The sequence below is a fragment of the Phalangium opilio genome, unplaced genomic scaffold (assembly GCF_054372755.1).
Source record: "Phalangium opilio isolate 3A_F unplaced genomic scaffold, DU_Popi_V2 ptg000013l_1, whole genome shotgun sequence".
In the NCBI taxonomy this organism is placed as follows: Eukaryota; Metazoa; Arthropoda; class Arachnida; order Opiliones; family Phalangiidae; genus Phalangium; species Phalangium opilio.
In genome coordinates, this window is record NW_028324148.1 from 12525219 (window position 1) to 12542895 (window position 17677).

At 36.5% G+C, this 17677-nt stretch overlaps 1 protein-coding gene across 3 annotated transcripts in view; it reads left to right on the top strand.

Annotated features, from left to right (window-relative positions):
- The window catches only part of LOC149709216 (synaptotagmin-A-like), a 40072-nt gene extending 23326 nt beyond the window's left edge, over nucleotides 1–16746 (top strand). Inside the window, exons 1-7 of one of the 3 annotated variants that reach the window (XM_089864597.1) lie at nucleotides 532–882; nucleotides 7653–7796; nucleotides 7861–8147; nucleotides 10231–10368; nucleotides 10671–11063; nucleotides 11956–12070; nucleotides 12264–16746. In XM_089864597.1, the coding sequence (XP_089720723.1) occupies nucleotides 7658–7796; nucleotides 7861–8147; nucleotides 10231–10368; nucleotides 10671–11063; nucleotides 11956–12070; nucleotides 12264–12658 (1467 nt within the window). In that variant the 5' untranslated portion in view covers nucleotides 532–882; nucleotides 7653–7657 and the 3' untranslated portion in view covers nucleotides 12659–16746. Of the gene's footprint in view, nucleotides 1–531; nucleotides 883–3944; nucleotides 4272–7652; nucleotides 7797–7860; nucleotides 8148–10230; nucleotides 10369–10670; nucleotides 11064–11955; nucleotides 12071–12263 lie in introns of those variants that run through there. The other 2 variants (XM_089864596.1, XM_089864595.1) reach the window with 2 other exon arrangements.
- The last annotated feature ends 931 nt before the right edge of the window (nucleotides 16747–17677 follow it).

The following is a 17677-nucleotide window of genomic DNA, read 5'->3' on the forward strand; positions in this document are numbered from 1 at the left end:
CCTATATGAAGCAGACGACACTTCGAAGTAATTCTATATGTAATGTTAGAGAAATATATTTCATTTATTTTCCTAATCCCTTAGTCAAATAGAGAACATTAAGTTTAACCCACTCAAGGAGAACGAAAAGGAAACTCTTCTAACGCCCTATATAAAGGTTCCGAGTTCAAATCTGTTGAAAATATTACTAAATTATTGTGCATTTTAGTGCGCCATTTTTCAAGATGGCCGCTGATTTCAAAAAGTCCTTATTGAGTACTTATAAGAAATATTAGAAATACATAAGCTAGTAGTCTAGCTCCTCCCTGAAAGCACGCCTAGATACCTTGAGAAATTACTACTAGTTTAATAATTTCTAGTAATATCCCAGCTTTTAATAGGTAAAGCGTTTACTTTGGGCTCGACATTGATAATAAGTCACTTAGGACTTCTATTTCTAGATATATTTTAATTTGCAAGTCAAATATTCAATTCCAAAGTCAAGTACTCAAGTTAAGAGTCCCTCTATGCGAAATTAATTTCCTTCGGCCTTTGATTGCAGTGACAGTATTTCCCACGTTAGATGAATTTAGTACAGTACGTGCATTATGAGGCCACGGTACTGGTGAATAACCTACTACATTTAAATCACGCCGAGTTCAGAGACCGCTTTAGCGAATCCCTAGTTAATACGGGGCTTCGTCAATATCGGTTTAGTCCAAAGGGAAATTACCATTGGTTTTAGCGCGTTCCCTATAAACGAATACATACCACTTCCTAAATGAATAGAGCTAAACTTGGCTGCTTAGTTCAAAGGGAGCCAAGCTGTTTAGTTCCGCCGCCGTATTTCGCTTCCGGGTTTGACTTGCACAGCGATAATTCTTAACAAATTTAGTCAAAATGGTAAGTGAACTTTCCTGAAGTTATTCAGCTAGAAAATAAATGGAGTATTTGGCAAATGTATATAGTTTATTTGGGTCTATGAAAGTACGTGATTTAACGTCTAGCTCAGTTTTCGTTAATATAATATTTACTGAAAATCTTTTTTAATTCATTTAATTTCGTTAATATAATATTTACTTATTATTTTATTAACTCATTTAATTTCGTTAATGTAATATTTACTTAGGATTTTGCTAATTAGTTTAATTTCGTTAATATTATATTTACTTAGGATTTTGCTAATTAGTTTAATTTCGTTAATATTATATTTACTTGGATTTTTTTAATTCACTTAATTTCTTTAATATTTACTTATAATTCTAAGAATTATTAATTAATTTCGGTTTTAAATCTAATAAATTTATTTCATTATAGTTTCTTAGTTAAATTTACTATAATTAATATAAAAATTTATTTATAATGAGTTAAATTAATTAAAAATATAGTTCTACACTTCTTTGTTTATGAAATTAAGCATTGTGTATAACTTTATTTGATTTCGGTAATTTTTAAAACTGTAATATATTTATTTGATGAGGTATTGCCATTTTCATTGTGAAATCTACTTTAAATATTTTTAATTACTATACAAATATATCAATAATGAACTGAAAATAATTGGCTCTACACTACTTTCGTTGTGACATTCAACATTGTGTATTCATGCGCGATAGCTTTCAATGACTCTTCAACCAAACTATATACAAATAACATCGAAAATCTAAAATTCAAAAAATACTAGGTTGCTTTTCACATAAATTTTCAAAAGTTGACTCATTAACCCTAACACTGAATTTTAGAAGAAAACCAGATTAAGGACCTTTTAAAGCAATTAGCGGCCGCCTCACCACGTTCGCTTGCGCTTTCATCCACATCCTATCGTTTACCTATAAGTTTGACCTGGCTAGTAGATGTAGTAGTGGTAGAAGTAGTAAGAGGTGTGCTAGTAGTAATGGGCGATGTACCGTGTTCGTTATTTTTAATGTGAGCGGATTATGATAGCTTTATACTATTACATAGCGGATGTACCATTTATTTACAAATATGAACCCACATATCTATAGCCGTGTTAAACACCGAACACTTTGAAACAGTTTTCAACCTTTGGAATACCCTGAATATTTATTAAACATTGCGCCTTTATAGACTACTAGCCGTTACCCGCGGCGTCGCTCGCGTGTAATAAGAACTTCCATCTAAAATGATATAAAGAATGTGTAGATTTTACTGATGACTAATATTTTTGTGGCACCCTAGAAGCGAAGGCACTCGGCACAGTCCGTCAGCCCGTCGGGATATTTTTTATTACTTTTCAGGCGGACATTAAGGGTTTTTAAGTTTTTGGCCGCCATTTAAAAAGATGGCAACAAATCGAACCCAAAATACCATCCAGCCCGTCTATAGGTTAAAGGAAACCATTGTACTAAATATTTGTGAAATCGGTTGGAACGCGCGGACTTTATTGCATAGAGAATATTTTTTACATTTCTGGGCGCCATTTTAAAAGATGGCGAAAAATCGAACCCAAAAGACCATTCAGCCCGTCTTAAGGTTAAAGCAAACCAGTGTACTAAATATTTGTGAAATCGGTTGAAACGCGCGTACTTAATTGCATAGAGAAGATTTTTTACATTTCTGGGCGCCATTTTTTAAGATGGCGGCGGATTGGAAAAATCTTTCTTAGTACGCGCCTACTACTTATGAGTAACGTTCCTGCAAATTTTCAGCCTTCTAGGGCAAGCGGTTTGGGCTGGGCGTTGATTATCTGTCAGTCTGTCAGTCAGTCAGTCAGTCAGTCAGTCAGTCAGGACTTTGATTTATATAGATTTTTAAAAGATGGCGAAAAATCGAACCCAAAAGACCATTCAGCCCGTCTTAAGGTTAAAGCAAACCAGTGTACTAAATATTTGTGAAATCGGTTGAAACGCGCGTACTTAATTGCATAGAGAAGATTTTTTACATTTCTGGGCGCCATTTTTTAAGATGGCGGCGGATTGGAAAAATCTTTCTTAGTACGCGCCTACTACTTATGAGTAACGTTCCTGCAAATTTTCAGCCTTCTAGGGCAAGCGGTTTGGGCTGGGCGTTGATTATCTGTCAGTCTGTCAGTCAGTCAGTCAGTCAGTCAGTCAGTCAGGACTTTGATTTATATAGATATAGATGACGTTCTTTGACTGACGACATATAAAAGCTGCTATTATAATTGGAGAAAAATTTTGTTTTCCCAACGAGTATAAAATATACGCAAGTTGAATCAAACGCGTGCAAGAGATCTATTCTCATATTCTCTTTTTCTGATGACGCGTCTAGGCTGCTCTACTACATAGAGGCAGCATAAGTGTATTTAGTTAAGGTCCCTATAAGTAAGGATCGCTTGATATGAAAACCAAGATTTGTTCCATAAGTTTGTCACTGGTCATTTTATGAGCTTGTCGTGAAATGACGTAAATGAAACCTCGTAGATTCTCGTAAAGCGACGCCTAGTGGAGGCGCTGTCAAAGGCTTAGTACAGACAAAAAAGGAAGGTTTGCAAAACCACGTGCAGTCAATTCTCGAGTCGTGCTCGAACTAGCTCGAGCTGTAAGTCTCTAGCATTACGAAGTGTTGGTAGTGACATAACTTATGGAACATATCTTATAAACTTATGATCCTAGTGTGCAATAAATAGCCTAAAGAAATTTCCTCTCCCCGCCATTTTAAAACATAACGGCAAATCGAATTTCAAAAGCCATAAAACCCGTCTATAGGATAGAAAACCACTGTACTAAATATATATTGAAGAAATATTTTGAAATGCACGGATGTTATTCCATAAGGAAGTTTCTTTTCATATTTCTGGCAGCCATTTTTCAAGATGGTGGTGGATTGGGAAAACCTCTATTAATGCGTGTATGCTACTTATGAGTAATGTCCCAGTCAAATGGCAACCTTCTAGGCATAGCGGTTTAAGCTGGACGTTCATTAGCAGTCATTCAGGACTATTTGACTCGTATAGGATTAAATTTGTTGCTTGTTCCTGACTTATGGGTAACTCAAAATAATATACTTATGACAAAGCTTTTACGGGAAAAGCTGCAACACCTGTTGTTTCCCTAGCGATGAGCCCGCGTAGATCCGAAAAACGCAGCTGCGTTGATAGTAGAAGTTTTCTTCGCGTTTTATGATTATAGCCAGGACTTCGTTAAGCTAAGACGCGTACGACCATTTTGTCAGGGTGTCGCGTTTAGCTTTAGAAGTCGGTTTTATTAATTTAAACTGAAGGCGATGTATAAACCGGGTACAAGAACCGCTGTCAATCTCGTTGGGTCTTAATTTATTGTGTAAGAAAACGTCATTGATTTGTTATACAGGTATGTTGATTTATATAAAGCTTTAACCCTTTACTTGTTTAGGTTTTTTCAGTTGATTAAATAACAGATAATATTTTGTTCGACAATTGTCTATTTGTAAGCCATATTGGTACCTATTTTGAAAATAACAATGTGTTTTTTTATATTTTATGTTTTGAGTTACTAAAACGTATTGTGCAGAATGTGCTGGCTGGGTGGTTGTTTACTTCGTGTTTATCGTGAGGGGAAACCAGGATGAGTCATGGAATTTATAAATGGTCCCAAAAAGTCAGGGAAAGTCATAGAATTTAAAAATGGTTCAAAAACGTTAGGGAAAAGTTATGGAATTAAAAATAAGGTCAAGCAAAAGTCATGTAATTTAAAAATTGACAAAAGGGTCCGGGGAAAACCTGGAAGGTCAAATAATTTAAAATTTCACCAAAAAAAGGTCAAGCAAAAGTAACGTTATTTGAAAAAAGAACTTGGGAAAAGTTAAAGAAAGTTAAAATTGTCAAAAAAGGTCGGGGAAAAACTTGGAAAAGTCATGGAAACTCTACAGGGCCTGTAGGCCCTTTCTAGATAAGAACCCACACTCTCACTTAATGTTAAAGAAAAATGGGCCCAGAAAGGTAGAAAATTCAGGAATTTTATCAAAGAATTTGAGTAGGGATAATTTCTTAGGTTTCACGTTACAACCTGAAAAGTTGATTTATAAATAGAATATTCTTAAAGTTATACTCTTAACATTTAGCCAAAGTTCTCTGATTTCAACACTTAGATAGCAGTACAAAATTCATGGGGAAATAGTCAGGGTTCGAATCTGAAACTTTTGTATTGTAAAACAATAAAATTAATGGTGTAGAAATTGAGCTATTTTACGCCAATCAAGTATTATTTTACTAAGATAATTAAAGGCCTCTAATAAATCATAATGAACAGCGGATAAATTACCTTTGAATTCCCATGACCACCCACATTAGACACACGTGATAACTAACGTCTTAGTTTAACAACAATAACCAGGACTTAAGTTGTTGACATTCTTTTCGTGTTTGTTTTGGAGTTAAAGCACGTGTACTTTACTCATACTAGAAACACTCTCCACAACATATGAAATACTAAGGCGAATGAATACGCATTAATAAAGAAAGTAGTGCGACGTTTGAGTATATAGTTGTTATTGAAAACAACTCCTGACTCAAATAAAATTCTACGGAAATCACGCTACGCTTTCCTCTCCACGTGACGCAGCTACGCGTACGGTTCAAGCACGTTTTTGAACACGGTTCAAAATTCTCTGCTATCAACGTGTCTTTATAATACATTTTCTAAATTAATCCGGAATATTTTCTCATATTAAGTTTTGGCATAATAAGTCTCTTATTTGACTGGGCTAGCAATCTTTCATCGAATCCCAATGGAATTGCCTGTTGCATTAATACCGTCCCTTCCTCTAGTGAGTTTATGGTATGGTATGGTTGTAAATCCTGTGATTAGGAATTGTCGCCCGAAGTACTTATTTAGTTCGAATTACCATAAGTACAGAACAATAATAAGTATGACACTTAAACATTTCGAATCAACCTATATCACCCCCCCCCCCAATAAAAAGGCCAAGCGATGCTACTTGAACAATGTAGGCGGCAATTCATTTAATTACTTGTAGAGAAACCGAGGCACAGGGGAGACCGCCATCTTGGGTTATATCCCTTGCACCAAGAGACAACGCCAGACGGAGCCAGATTTCACTACGCGCAGGGACGGGTCAACTCTCACTGCCTCTAAGCTGTGCTTGCTTTTCTTAATTGCTCGTGCCTTCTTTGATATTGTAGATATAAATTGATAAATCCATAATTTTATACGCTCTTTTAAATAATAAGAAATTATATCGTTAAGAAATTTAACGTTACTGCAAGGGTAACTTGAAACTTTTTGTTATTGTTTTACTTGTAGCGTTACTTATCCAGAAAGATTAAACGCACCCTTCATCTGAAGGATTATTAATGTCTGTCCTGTTTTGGAAGAGTCCCTTTGTTGATCTTGGATATAGCAGACAAGATCAATATTTAAAGTTACTTGCCCTAAATCCCACGTGATCCTACTCATAAATAGTTGCTCGGTACCGCAGAGATTTCCCCATCACCCGTTCCTTCCAATGCGTGGGTTTTCTTTGATATCTCAGCAGGTACAAAATTATACTGTTATCTTTACAGTAAACCCCATTTCGCCATAGCTCTTTGAAACTCTATTCATTGCCTATTTCATGTCTATCTCGCGTAGTGAAACAGAGGGTTTTTTTCAATTTAAAAATGCCAAAAGTTCATAGGTGGAAACGAAAAGTATACTTCGTTCCGAGTTCAAAGCCTTTAGCTGTAGACGCCATGTAAAATGAGAAACAAACGACCAACCTCTTCACGAAGTAACCAATCAGAGAACAGGTTTTGGAGGTCAAAGGTTTATAGAATATAGTACTCTATGGTGGGGATCCAAACGTGAATTCTTGGTACTAGGAGTATTTTTACGCATGTTCCCTTTGCTACGGCCGTGAGGGGGGCGACACTATTGTGAGAGCTAGAGGGGGTTATCTCATATTACACAGTGCGAGCAAGCTTCTTATTTCAATAAAGATAATACAATACACTTTGTCATTTCAATAATGCTGTTGTTGTAGAGAATGTGAAACAAAAATCGTAGTATTTTCATCAATCTCTAAGATTTTAATTTTAACGCTGTTATATTAGGACCAACAATAATAACAACGTACAATCAACTACTTCCGCGGATGTTTCAGGGAACCAACGCCGGAAGGCAACATTTTTTATCAAGGTTATTTCAGTCCTAATGACGTGTTTTAAAAACATAGTGATAAAAAGGTTTCATATCTTCGTATTTAAGCCTTATGAGAGGTATCGCTAACTTTATTGTCTGAAATTGACGCCCACCAATAGGGTTTGACTAGTGAATACATCTTAGCACAAGTTTATACGATATAATCCATAAGTATAACACTACCCTTACTTCGTGATGCTAGAGGCTTACTGAGAGCTAGTTCTAGAACGACGCGAGAATTGACTACACCTGTTCTTCAGTCAATCTTCATATTTAGTCTGTACCAGGCCTTTGATATGCAGCGCCTCACCAAGCGTCTATTTAGGAGAATCTATGACATTTCACCTACGTCACTTCATGGCAAGCTCTCAGTAACCAGTGACAAACATATGGAACATATCATATGAACTTATGATCATAGTAAAATACAAAACATAGTGTGAAATAAATTAAATGTGTTTGAAATATTGGGGATTAAATATGATATAGGAAAAAATTTTAAAATGTAGATTGGAAATTTTCAAAATTGTGTATGCATCAATTATTGACAATGTTCATTTTGAATCTTTGCAGAAATTATGTTCCAACTTTCGCAATGGGAGAAGCTATTGGTGATAGCGATCTGCGCTTGTCTTCTGTTGGTAACAATAATTCTAACAGTCTGCACAGTCAGTCCTCTCTGTTGGATCCATAACTGTTTGCTCAGACGTAAGAAGGGTAAGGGTTTACCTAGGATAGTATTACCATCAGGAAGTGTACTGTAACGTATTTAATCTCTTAGGACGTCAAAAGTGGGGATCTAAACGAGCCGAGTATTTGACGCCGGATGAGAATGGTCATTTCAAATTGAACAACTTGGTTCTTATGAGTGACGAGAAGAAGGATTCCATTTACAGTCAACTGAAACCCGTTAAAATACGAGACTCGGGACCTGGACATAGACTCTCTCTTCCCGAACTTCCTGGTTTGACCAATCTCGTCTTGAAACGAAATTACACCCAAGATTCCACCTACAGCAGCATGTCAACTAGCAGCAGAGGAGATGCTTCCACTATTGCTTCCGGTTATGTGAGTTACTCACTTTGAAATATTGTCAGATATGTTCTGTACGTAGAAAGCTGGGAGGCAATAAAGGGGGTATGATAGTATACTAGAAGCGCAGAGTTAGTTCCATTAAGTCGCATCCTTCGGTGATACCATTGGTTTAGGTAGAGACTCGCATGATCGTTGTTAATAAGATACGTGATTAAAATATGATGTACAAAGTCAATGAGCCTCTGGATCCTCGCTCAAATTCCGACTAAAGCGAGGGGTCGGCATTTTAGTATACGAATACGGATCAAGTTTTAAGATTTTGAGGTTATCACCCCAGATTATGAGATTTCAAGATTTACAAGAATATTTTAATATTTTGAGATTTGGAATGAGGTTTAAAAATTTTCAAGAAGATGTTAAGATTTTGAAGGAAACTTCGCTATTTGTTTTTTTTTTTGAAATTTCGGGATTTGAGGGAGATTATGTAACTTTGTAGGAAAATTCCCTATTAAGAATTACACTTCCTAGGTTCAAGGGTATTTCAAGATTTTGAAATTATTATATTTTTGGCAGATATTTCGTTATTTGACTTCTTGATTTCGGGATTTCTAGATTTTATGGTTGAGATTTCGGTATTATTAGATTTAGATTTAGATTTCGGGATGTTTAGATTTTGAGGCGAGATTTTGACATTTAGATTTTGAGGCGAGATTTTGACATTTAGATTTTGAGGCGAGATTTTGACATTTAGATTTTGAGGCGAGATTTTGACATTTAGATTTTGAGGCGAGATTTTGACATTTAGATTTTGAGGCGAGATTTTGACATTTAGATTTTGAGGCGAGATTTTGACATTTAGATTTTGAGGCGAGATCTTGACATTTAGATTTTGAGGCGAGATTTTGACATTTAGATTTTGAGACGAGATTTTGACATTTAGATTTTGAGGCGAGATTTTGACATTTAGATTTTGAGGCGAGATTTTGACATATAGATTTTGAGGCGAGATTTTGACATTTAGATTTTGAGGCGAGATTTTGACATTTAGATTTTGAGGCGAGATTTTAAAGAGATTTTGAACGAACTATACCGGATTTTGACAAACGTCCGAACCCTCGGACAAGTCTTTCTCTGAAGCGATCCTCAAGACAGTAGTCTAGTTCGACTAGGGCGTTGCACTACCTGGGGAACGAAAGAGCACCCTGAAGGGGATCTAAATTTATTTTGACAACCCCCTCTCTAGAGGCTCCCTTTACCGAGAAAAAGCCTTTCAACCTTTCGGCTTGCTTCATAATTAATTGCGAGCTTAACTTCGTTGAGATTATAAATTGTCAAAGGCTCTTCAATATTTAACCATTCAAGAATCTCTGAACTTAAATGTCGATAATTAGAAACGTGATTTGATTTCTCTAGTGGAACCAAATTAGATACGTAGCGAATTATGCCTCATTATGATTTTATAGAGCACCAAGATCAAGTACGTGATCTCGAATGCCAAAGTGCTATGCTTTAAGAGCGAGTGTTTAGTTCATAATTGGTAAAATAATTAAAGATAGAAAGACCACTATTATATACATCCAAGAACCAGAAGTAATATGACCCCAATAAGTATGACAGTTGAGAAAGGAGTTTTCAGGCAAAAAATATGTACATCAGGGGAACAAAACTTTCTTTGAAAAACTTTACCATAAACGCCATGGAAAGTGTCGTACCAGGGATAAATTTAATTTTAGAAGTAGGAATGGAGAACAGAGTAATCTGGGCGCGCGTCAAAGTCCCGGACCCCCTTCCACGGGACGGGGGGGGGTATGAAAGAAGAGGCGGTTCATGGCGACAGAGGTAAAAAGGAATTACGTATTTTTCGCCGTTTAAGTGAGCTAATAAGATAATTTAAAGTTTTCGTTACGTGTTGGAGGGAGGGGCTCTATACTGGGCTATGAGTAGGACTGAAGGAAATACTAACCGTTCTCGAGTCCTACTTCTTAAATTATATCTATCCTTATTAGAGTCAATCCACTGCCAATTTGAACATTACGAACTTAATATAGTTTTATAAGGATGTTTTTTTATTTGCTTAACTGGCTGAGTATTGATTTGTTTCTTTAATTTATTGCAGAGCGAACCATCCGTAGATGGCGCTTCAGTAAACGGTACGGCTGAGGCCGAGGTCAACTATGGTCAAGTTACAGTCGGCCTCCGATTCAAGAAAGAAGGACCCCTAGTTCCTCAAAATCAACTTATAATAACGCTCAAAGTAAACCCGATACTTTTGTAAATCCTTTAAAGGGATAGTAGCTGTTATTTTCGCCTACCATTAGGTTTTGATAGTTTCTAATACTTTACTTATATGCTACTATCCTTTTAAATGGACAACCTCTTCCCTTCCATAGCCGATCTCCATTTTAGTTCTGAAAAAAAATCCACCAAAAGCCCTTGGGAGCCTGGGAGGGTACATAAGGTGTTGCTAGAGCCCTCTGGAATTTCCTCTTAATCCTTAACAAATCCTTTTCCCTCTTATCTGAAACAAGATACAAAAAAAGCACTTCTTGTACTTAGGAGGCGCAAGACCTTCCTCCACGCCTTTACGGTGGAACTTGCGACCCGTATCTGTTTGTACAAGTCTTCCCAAATGGATCGAATTCTGGCTCGAAAAAGAAGCGAGGTTCCAAGGGTTCTATTCCGAACGGAAACTCAATCTCACCCGTCTACGAATTTCGAAGCACGACGAAGAAACGCACGCAGCACCCTCTGTTTAAAGAAGCCTTCGTACTGGAAATCTCACCGTCGGAACTACGGGACGCTTTGCTTAAAGTATCAGCGAGGGATTCGGAAAAACTAGCAAACGATGCCGAACTGGGTCAAGTGCTTGTTCCTTTCAAGGATCTGGAGATTGATGAGGACGAGGCCGATGAACAATCGTTCACTTTTGATCTTAAAGAACCCAAACAAGTCAGTCTTGATTTTAAATAGGGTTCATTTTTGATTATCTTGCTGGGGAATGACACTATATCATGATAGAAAAATAGAATGAGCTCAATCAAGCTTTTGATGCCAACCTCCCACAACGGGAAGAAAGGGTGGGATGGGAACGTTGGGGGCACGAGGCTGATAAAAGGTCATGTGACACCCTCAAATGTTATCGTTATACTTCCTCAAACTAGGGCATCTCAGAAGGGTTGAGAGTAATTCCCCTTTCATCTTCTTTCTATTTATTTCTCCATGTTTATACAAATACCACTAAAAGCTTGAAAGGAAGGTGAGAAGGAAATCAAGTGAATTTTTTATCAATTCTTTTTCTAATTATAAGACCAATCTGCATAGAGAAATATCTACGAATAGTATTTAAATTCAAATTAGTTTGAGGTTCCATATATATTTTGAAATTTGCAACTTCGATCAATTGCGCAACGCCATGCCTTCCCGTGTTGACGCTCTACATCTCACGCCATGATTGTCAGAACGCACCCAATTTTTGTCAAATCTAGCGCTGAGTTTCGTTCGACATGGATTATACCACGAGAATTTTGTTAAGGGGGGGGGGGCTTTACCTGATTGGTCGGAGGTACAAATTACAAATTTTCTCTGAAATCCCAAACTAGTTTGAAGTGAAAGTTATTTGGAGATATTTCTTGGATGTTTCTCTATGCAGATATAGTTGTTAGAAGAATCGTTGAAAAAGCACTTGATTTTCCTTGAAGGGAGTTCTAAATTTCGTCGAAGATATCGTGTGATTTTTTTTTTTTTTTCAAATATTTCTAAATATGACTTAGAGAGTTCGAATCGAAAATCATTTTGGCCATTTTTGTTCATCTGGTTTATAAATTGATATTTGTACTTTAAGGAAAACGGAGAACTGTTATTTGGTCTGAGCTTCCTACCTACAGCGGAAAGGTTGACGTTCAATATCGTCAAGGCCAACAATCTTCCATCGCCTTTCCAGGATACAGAATCATTTGGTATAAACGAAATTTAACACATTGAAATTGAGCATGAAGGGTTCGAACATGAAACAAGTTGATTATCTTCTTATCTTTCGGCTTGCTGAAAGTTTGACCAATGAGTAAAATGGCTCGGATTTTATTGACTTGTTTGACAATTCAAGCTCGTTCAGTTTAAATACCAGAATTTCAATGTAAACCCGTATTTCAGCTCCATGTGTTAGGGTACTCCTCTTCAGAAATGGCAAGCTCTTCAAGAAGAAGAAAACAAGTACCAGACCGGGTACCGTCAACCCATCCTTCAACGAGACTTTGACATTCGACGTCCCGCCGGCCGAGTTGGACAAAGTTATCTTTTTGGTAGTTGTCAGTCATCGAGAGCATCAGGATGTCAGTTCACCCGAGAGTCCAACTAGTCCGGCTGACGGTAGCTGTAACACTTCGCCAACAACTTCCACCTGCGGCTCCGCTAAGAAGGACAAGCATATTGGGCAACTAGTCATCGGGGCCACGAGCTCCAACAGAAATGTTGGAGCCTTTCATCATTGGAATGCTATGAAACAGGCTCCTCGAAAGCAGGTCACTCAGTGGCATACCTTAAGATAATTCTGCCGCGTGTAACACTCAAGTGTCGATGAAACTCGAATGACATTCATAGTGTGTTCATTTTACCTCCGATTTTCCCAAAAACTGATTTAAAGTTGGAATGCAAGTGATGTATTGGCCCTGGCGAAATATGGTGCAATGATACAAATTTAAATCTCCCGATAGGTATGCAAATCCTACTGCTGCATCTAACTTCAGGTTAATTGGTTTAAAATATCGTTACACTAATTGCATCTAAATTAGTTTTCAGTTTCAGTAATAGATGATTCATAAAATTGTCTAGGCACCAACTAAATTGCTGTATTGTGGGTTACCTATATATATTTTCGTCACTAAGATGCGTTCAGTCGAACGCACCGAAAAGATCGGTTACATATAAATGTATGTGATCGGTTTTTCTCGCTGAATTCAGGCACTAAAATTCTTTTAACACTTTAAATCGCCAAGTCCTAGACCCTCAAGCGTCAAGTTGCCATAGTTGGGAATTTATTGCATTTGGTTTTCTCTTTTTGTGGTTTTTGTGAAGAGGCAGATCAAACTATAATTTTGCACAAATTTCATTAATTGTAGAAGTTAGAGATGGGCCGATACCAGTTTAAACCGATACCGATATGATCCGACACTTGGGAAACCGGTACGTACCGATACCGATATTTTACCCCATCCTTCGATTAAACCGATATCAAACCGATACCGGTATGGCATCGGTATCGGCCCATCTCTATAGATGATTCTCGATCCAATTTCGGTACTTGAAACTATAAAACTGGCTTATCATACGACAAACCCATTTTGGACACTAGTAAGGTTATCCAAAAATGGATGAAAAACTGTGCTGTCTCAGAGTTTAGGTCCTATGGCGCCATCTACTCTCAACATAAGTATTTATTTTCTTTAAAAAATATCGGGTAGAAATATCGGTTCATTTATAACCGATACCGATATATCGGTTAAAGCGAAATATCGGTACCGATATCGATATGGCATTGGTATCGGCCCATCTCTAGTAGAAGTATTTATAATTTAATATAAAATCTCGGACGTTTCCAGCCAGGAACATATGATCGTTAATAAAACCTCCTTCTATAAAAACTACCTTCTGAGTATCCCCATTGCACAGGCCACTCTATTTTAACACTTATGTCTTTCCTTGCATTTCGACTTTAAACATTCTATATTCCTTTCAAACGTGTGCATTTACGGATGGAAGTTGAAATCTTTTAATTTATGTGGAATCCGAAGAAATCGGACGCATTACGTTTTTATAATTAATTTGTGATAAGGATGAAGATTAAAAAAAATAGTAAAATTATAAAAGTATATTTGACTTGGGTGAGAAGAAACATTATTTTTTTATAATTGTGAAACATTTAAGAAAAAGCCGTACAACGCTAACACTGAATGTTGGTAATTGACTTGTTTCACACTGGTAAGAGAAAAACTTACATTGTAGTATATTTATTTATAAAATGGATTTGTAGAGTAAATTTAAAAATAATGTCGAAAGTATCATAACAACATTAAGTATGACGCTCGGTTAAGTACGTTAATGAAGCTGTGTTTCCAAGTAAAACATGATTTTCGCTAACCAACTGTCATCTCCTGTTGAGGCTGAGCAGTGGGCTGAGCCAATAGGTATAAAAATCATGCAGTAGTTTGAATTAAGAGTTTTCATCCCGTTTTTAAGCCAAACCCCCTATCTTTAACCAAAGGTTCATAGATTAAAACAAAAGTATATTTCGTTCACCGTTCCCAGCTTTTGGCACCAGACGCCACGTAAAATCAGAAGCCCCTACACGAACCAACCAATCGGAGAATAATTTTCGGTGTCAAGGTTTAAAGAAAAAGTACTCATGGTGGCGATGAAAAGCTTAATTTTTGGCACTAGAGCTAGCATCTGTGCTACGGCCCTGACTCTAGTCATACGCTTACCGATGGGGTCGACACTATTCTGAGAAGTAAAAGGGCGTTTCTCGTATTACACGGCGCGAGCAAGGTTCAATGAAATGAACTTTATGTTTTAATGTATGAACCTTTGCTATATTATTGAAGCAGGCATTCTAATACACCACTTCGACATTCTGTTGCGCGCATGCCCGATGCCCCGCGCTCGAAGCGCCGCAAGGGGAAAGACTAGAAACTGCTCTTTGTTACCCCTACTAGCAAAAGCGCAACCCCACGCAGTTTTTTTTCCCTGCCCATCTTAATAAGCACTAGTTCGCAGTAGCCCGCTGTGGCGCCCTAGGTAATGTCAATGTGGTGTATTTAAGAACATTATCTTTACGGGAATGGGAAGAGTCACGCTTATTGTTATTATATTACTTATATAATAATGTAGAAGTGTTTGGTAAAACATAATCAAGACTATCTAGAGGGAGCGGATATTAGAAAACATTTTTAATGTTTGTATAATTTTCCGTGTAAATAATTTTGATACCGTCCGTTTTTAATTTTATTTTTAATTGTTGTAATAGTAAATCCTTTGTCGTAACATGAGAGCACCGAGTATTTAACACATACATTGAAGTTGTCCATTAGTAGCTAATCTCTACTAACTAGCACATTTCTATAGTTTCGCTGAGTTTTGGAACAAAATTTCAAGTTAGACAACAGATCTCTCCGCTCCCAAAATTATTAACAGATAGCCGTTGAAATTAATGTTAAATATATTCTGTAATGTTTATTTTTTTTCGACGTGATTGTAACACTAGAAGATAACTAGAAAATTGTTTAACTTCAGGAGTGCTTTAAAAGAAGACACTATATTTGGTGGGGCAGATGGGCCATTGCACATAATGTGCAACATGGTTCATATTTGAATGTGGTGCAGCGTGTTCTGCATTGTCCCTAGGTCGATTAAAACGACACTGTAATCGATTAAGTTTAAATTTCTTTCGGCATTAATTGTATGTACACTAGCGTTAATGTGACGGATACCCACCGCAAAATCTAGTGTTACTTTATGGTTTGTGTTAAACGAAAACGAAACACATTTGAATGTTTTGTACCCATGAGCGAAGTCCCCAAAAGCGGTGGAAAGAAATTCAGTATGCTTTTTAATTTAACCATAAGTTTATAAGCTATGCTGCATAGGTATGACACTAACCATACTTCGTAATGCTAGAGACTTACTGAGGTCTAGTTCGAGAACGACGGAAGCGAGAACTGACTACACTCGGTTAATTTTGCAGTCCATCGTCCTATTTAGTCTGCATTACTAAGCCTTTGACAGCGCCTCACCAGGCGTGGCTTTACGAGAGTCTATGACGCTCCACCTACGTCACTTCATGACAAGCTCTCATTAACCAGTGACAAACATATGGAACATATCTTATGAACTTATGATTTAACTTGATCTCATTAATTTGCAAAAGTACGAAGGAGCTTCATTAGAAAAACGTAACACTTAAGCTATGCTCACACTTGCTCTGGAGTTAGTTTACCTTACTAGTTTTGAAACCCTCTTCATTACTATTTCAATGCAAGTTCAACAGCCGCTGTTCACACTTTAAGACAAGCGTTTGTTGGTGCTGTCTGCTAAGGTCGGTGAAAATACAATGAAAAGTAGTCTCACTCATTCTAAGTGAAATAACCCTGAAAACTAGAAATTATAGCTCGATCCAAACACCCTTTAAGTTGTTTCATGAAGAGGTGTTTGTAATTAGCTTCTCGAGTATCTGATTTGTTCACACTTAACTTTGGTAGCGTTTTGAATCGTCTCCAACTGGTTATTTATGTTAGTGTGAACATGGTTTAAGTTAAGACTGAAATCAAAGGTTATTTATGGAATGAATAACTCAATTAGTATCAGTGTTCGAACATTGCTTATGGGATCCGCGGTTATTGTAGTTTGCCTATTTGAAATACTCGAATGATGTATTTGTTTTAATTTAAAAAAAATCAGATATTTGCTGTGTAATATATTGACTGCGTATAAATTAATTAATAGACGAATTTTAGAAGTAAGGGATTATACTTTTGTAATGAAAGAAATATCGTTATCTACTGTAGCGGATGAGACGAAAAATGCGTAGAGTTATAGTAGAGAAATATAAAATAAAACACGTAATATTTACTCAAAATAATAATTTTTAATTTAAGCCATTTTGTTTTATTTTATTTAGGTGAATGGTTTTGTATTTCTTACAGCACGATTACCGTGGATCTGAAAATGATATTGATGAATTCTAAACCATATAAGTAATTCTTTGTGACACGACCACAGTGAGTTTAAAGAATAAATAAATTTCATTTACGTTTCCCCACAGTGCTTTGAAATATAGCGTGACCTTGAAATACCAGAAAAATTCGGATGGCCTTAAAGGGACTCAAAACATGGCAGCGACAGGTGGGTAGAAATGATTTGAAATATGTCATAAACACGTGACTTAAGAGAGGCGTGTCTCAAATAAACTTAATATTAATATTGGTTAGTATTATTTCGAAAACTAGTTCAGTTCTACTCCATACTGAGTCTTTGTATCTTGGGAGTCACGTGGTGCTTTTGACGTATTTGAAATAATTTTTACCCACCTGCAACTGCCTTCTTTGAAGCCCCTTTAAAACAGTGCTGAAATAAAATTTAGAATGACCTTGATATACTATAATTCCCATCATTCCGTGGTTTTTCAATCAACAAAGAGCAATTTCTCCATTTACCTTTATGGGTTAAAAGATTCGTGATTGTATTGAGTTTTTATTATAGCACCCACAACCATCTTAATATAATATTTTTTTTTCTCATTGCTACTAAATTTGTGTTCAGAAGTTCTTTCGTCAAAACTTCTTTCTTTCCTATGTGGTTTCACATTGAGTAATTATACGCCTTACCTTTTTCCTCTACAACTGTAATCGATTGATAATTTCGAAGCTAGTAAAAAAAGGTAGGTAGGTGTACTAAGAAAAAAAATTACTCCCAAGGACATTTTAATTTTTTTTAAAGTTGAGAATTTTTTATGCTCCCACTTTCTGTCATATGCGCTGAAGGTTTTTACCCTATAAGAAATATTAAAAGAATTT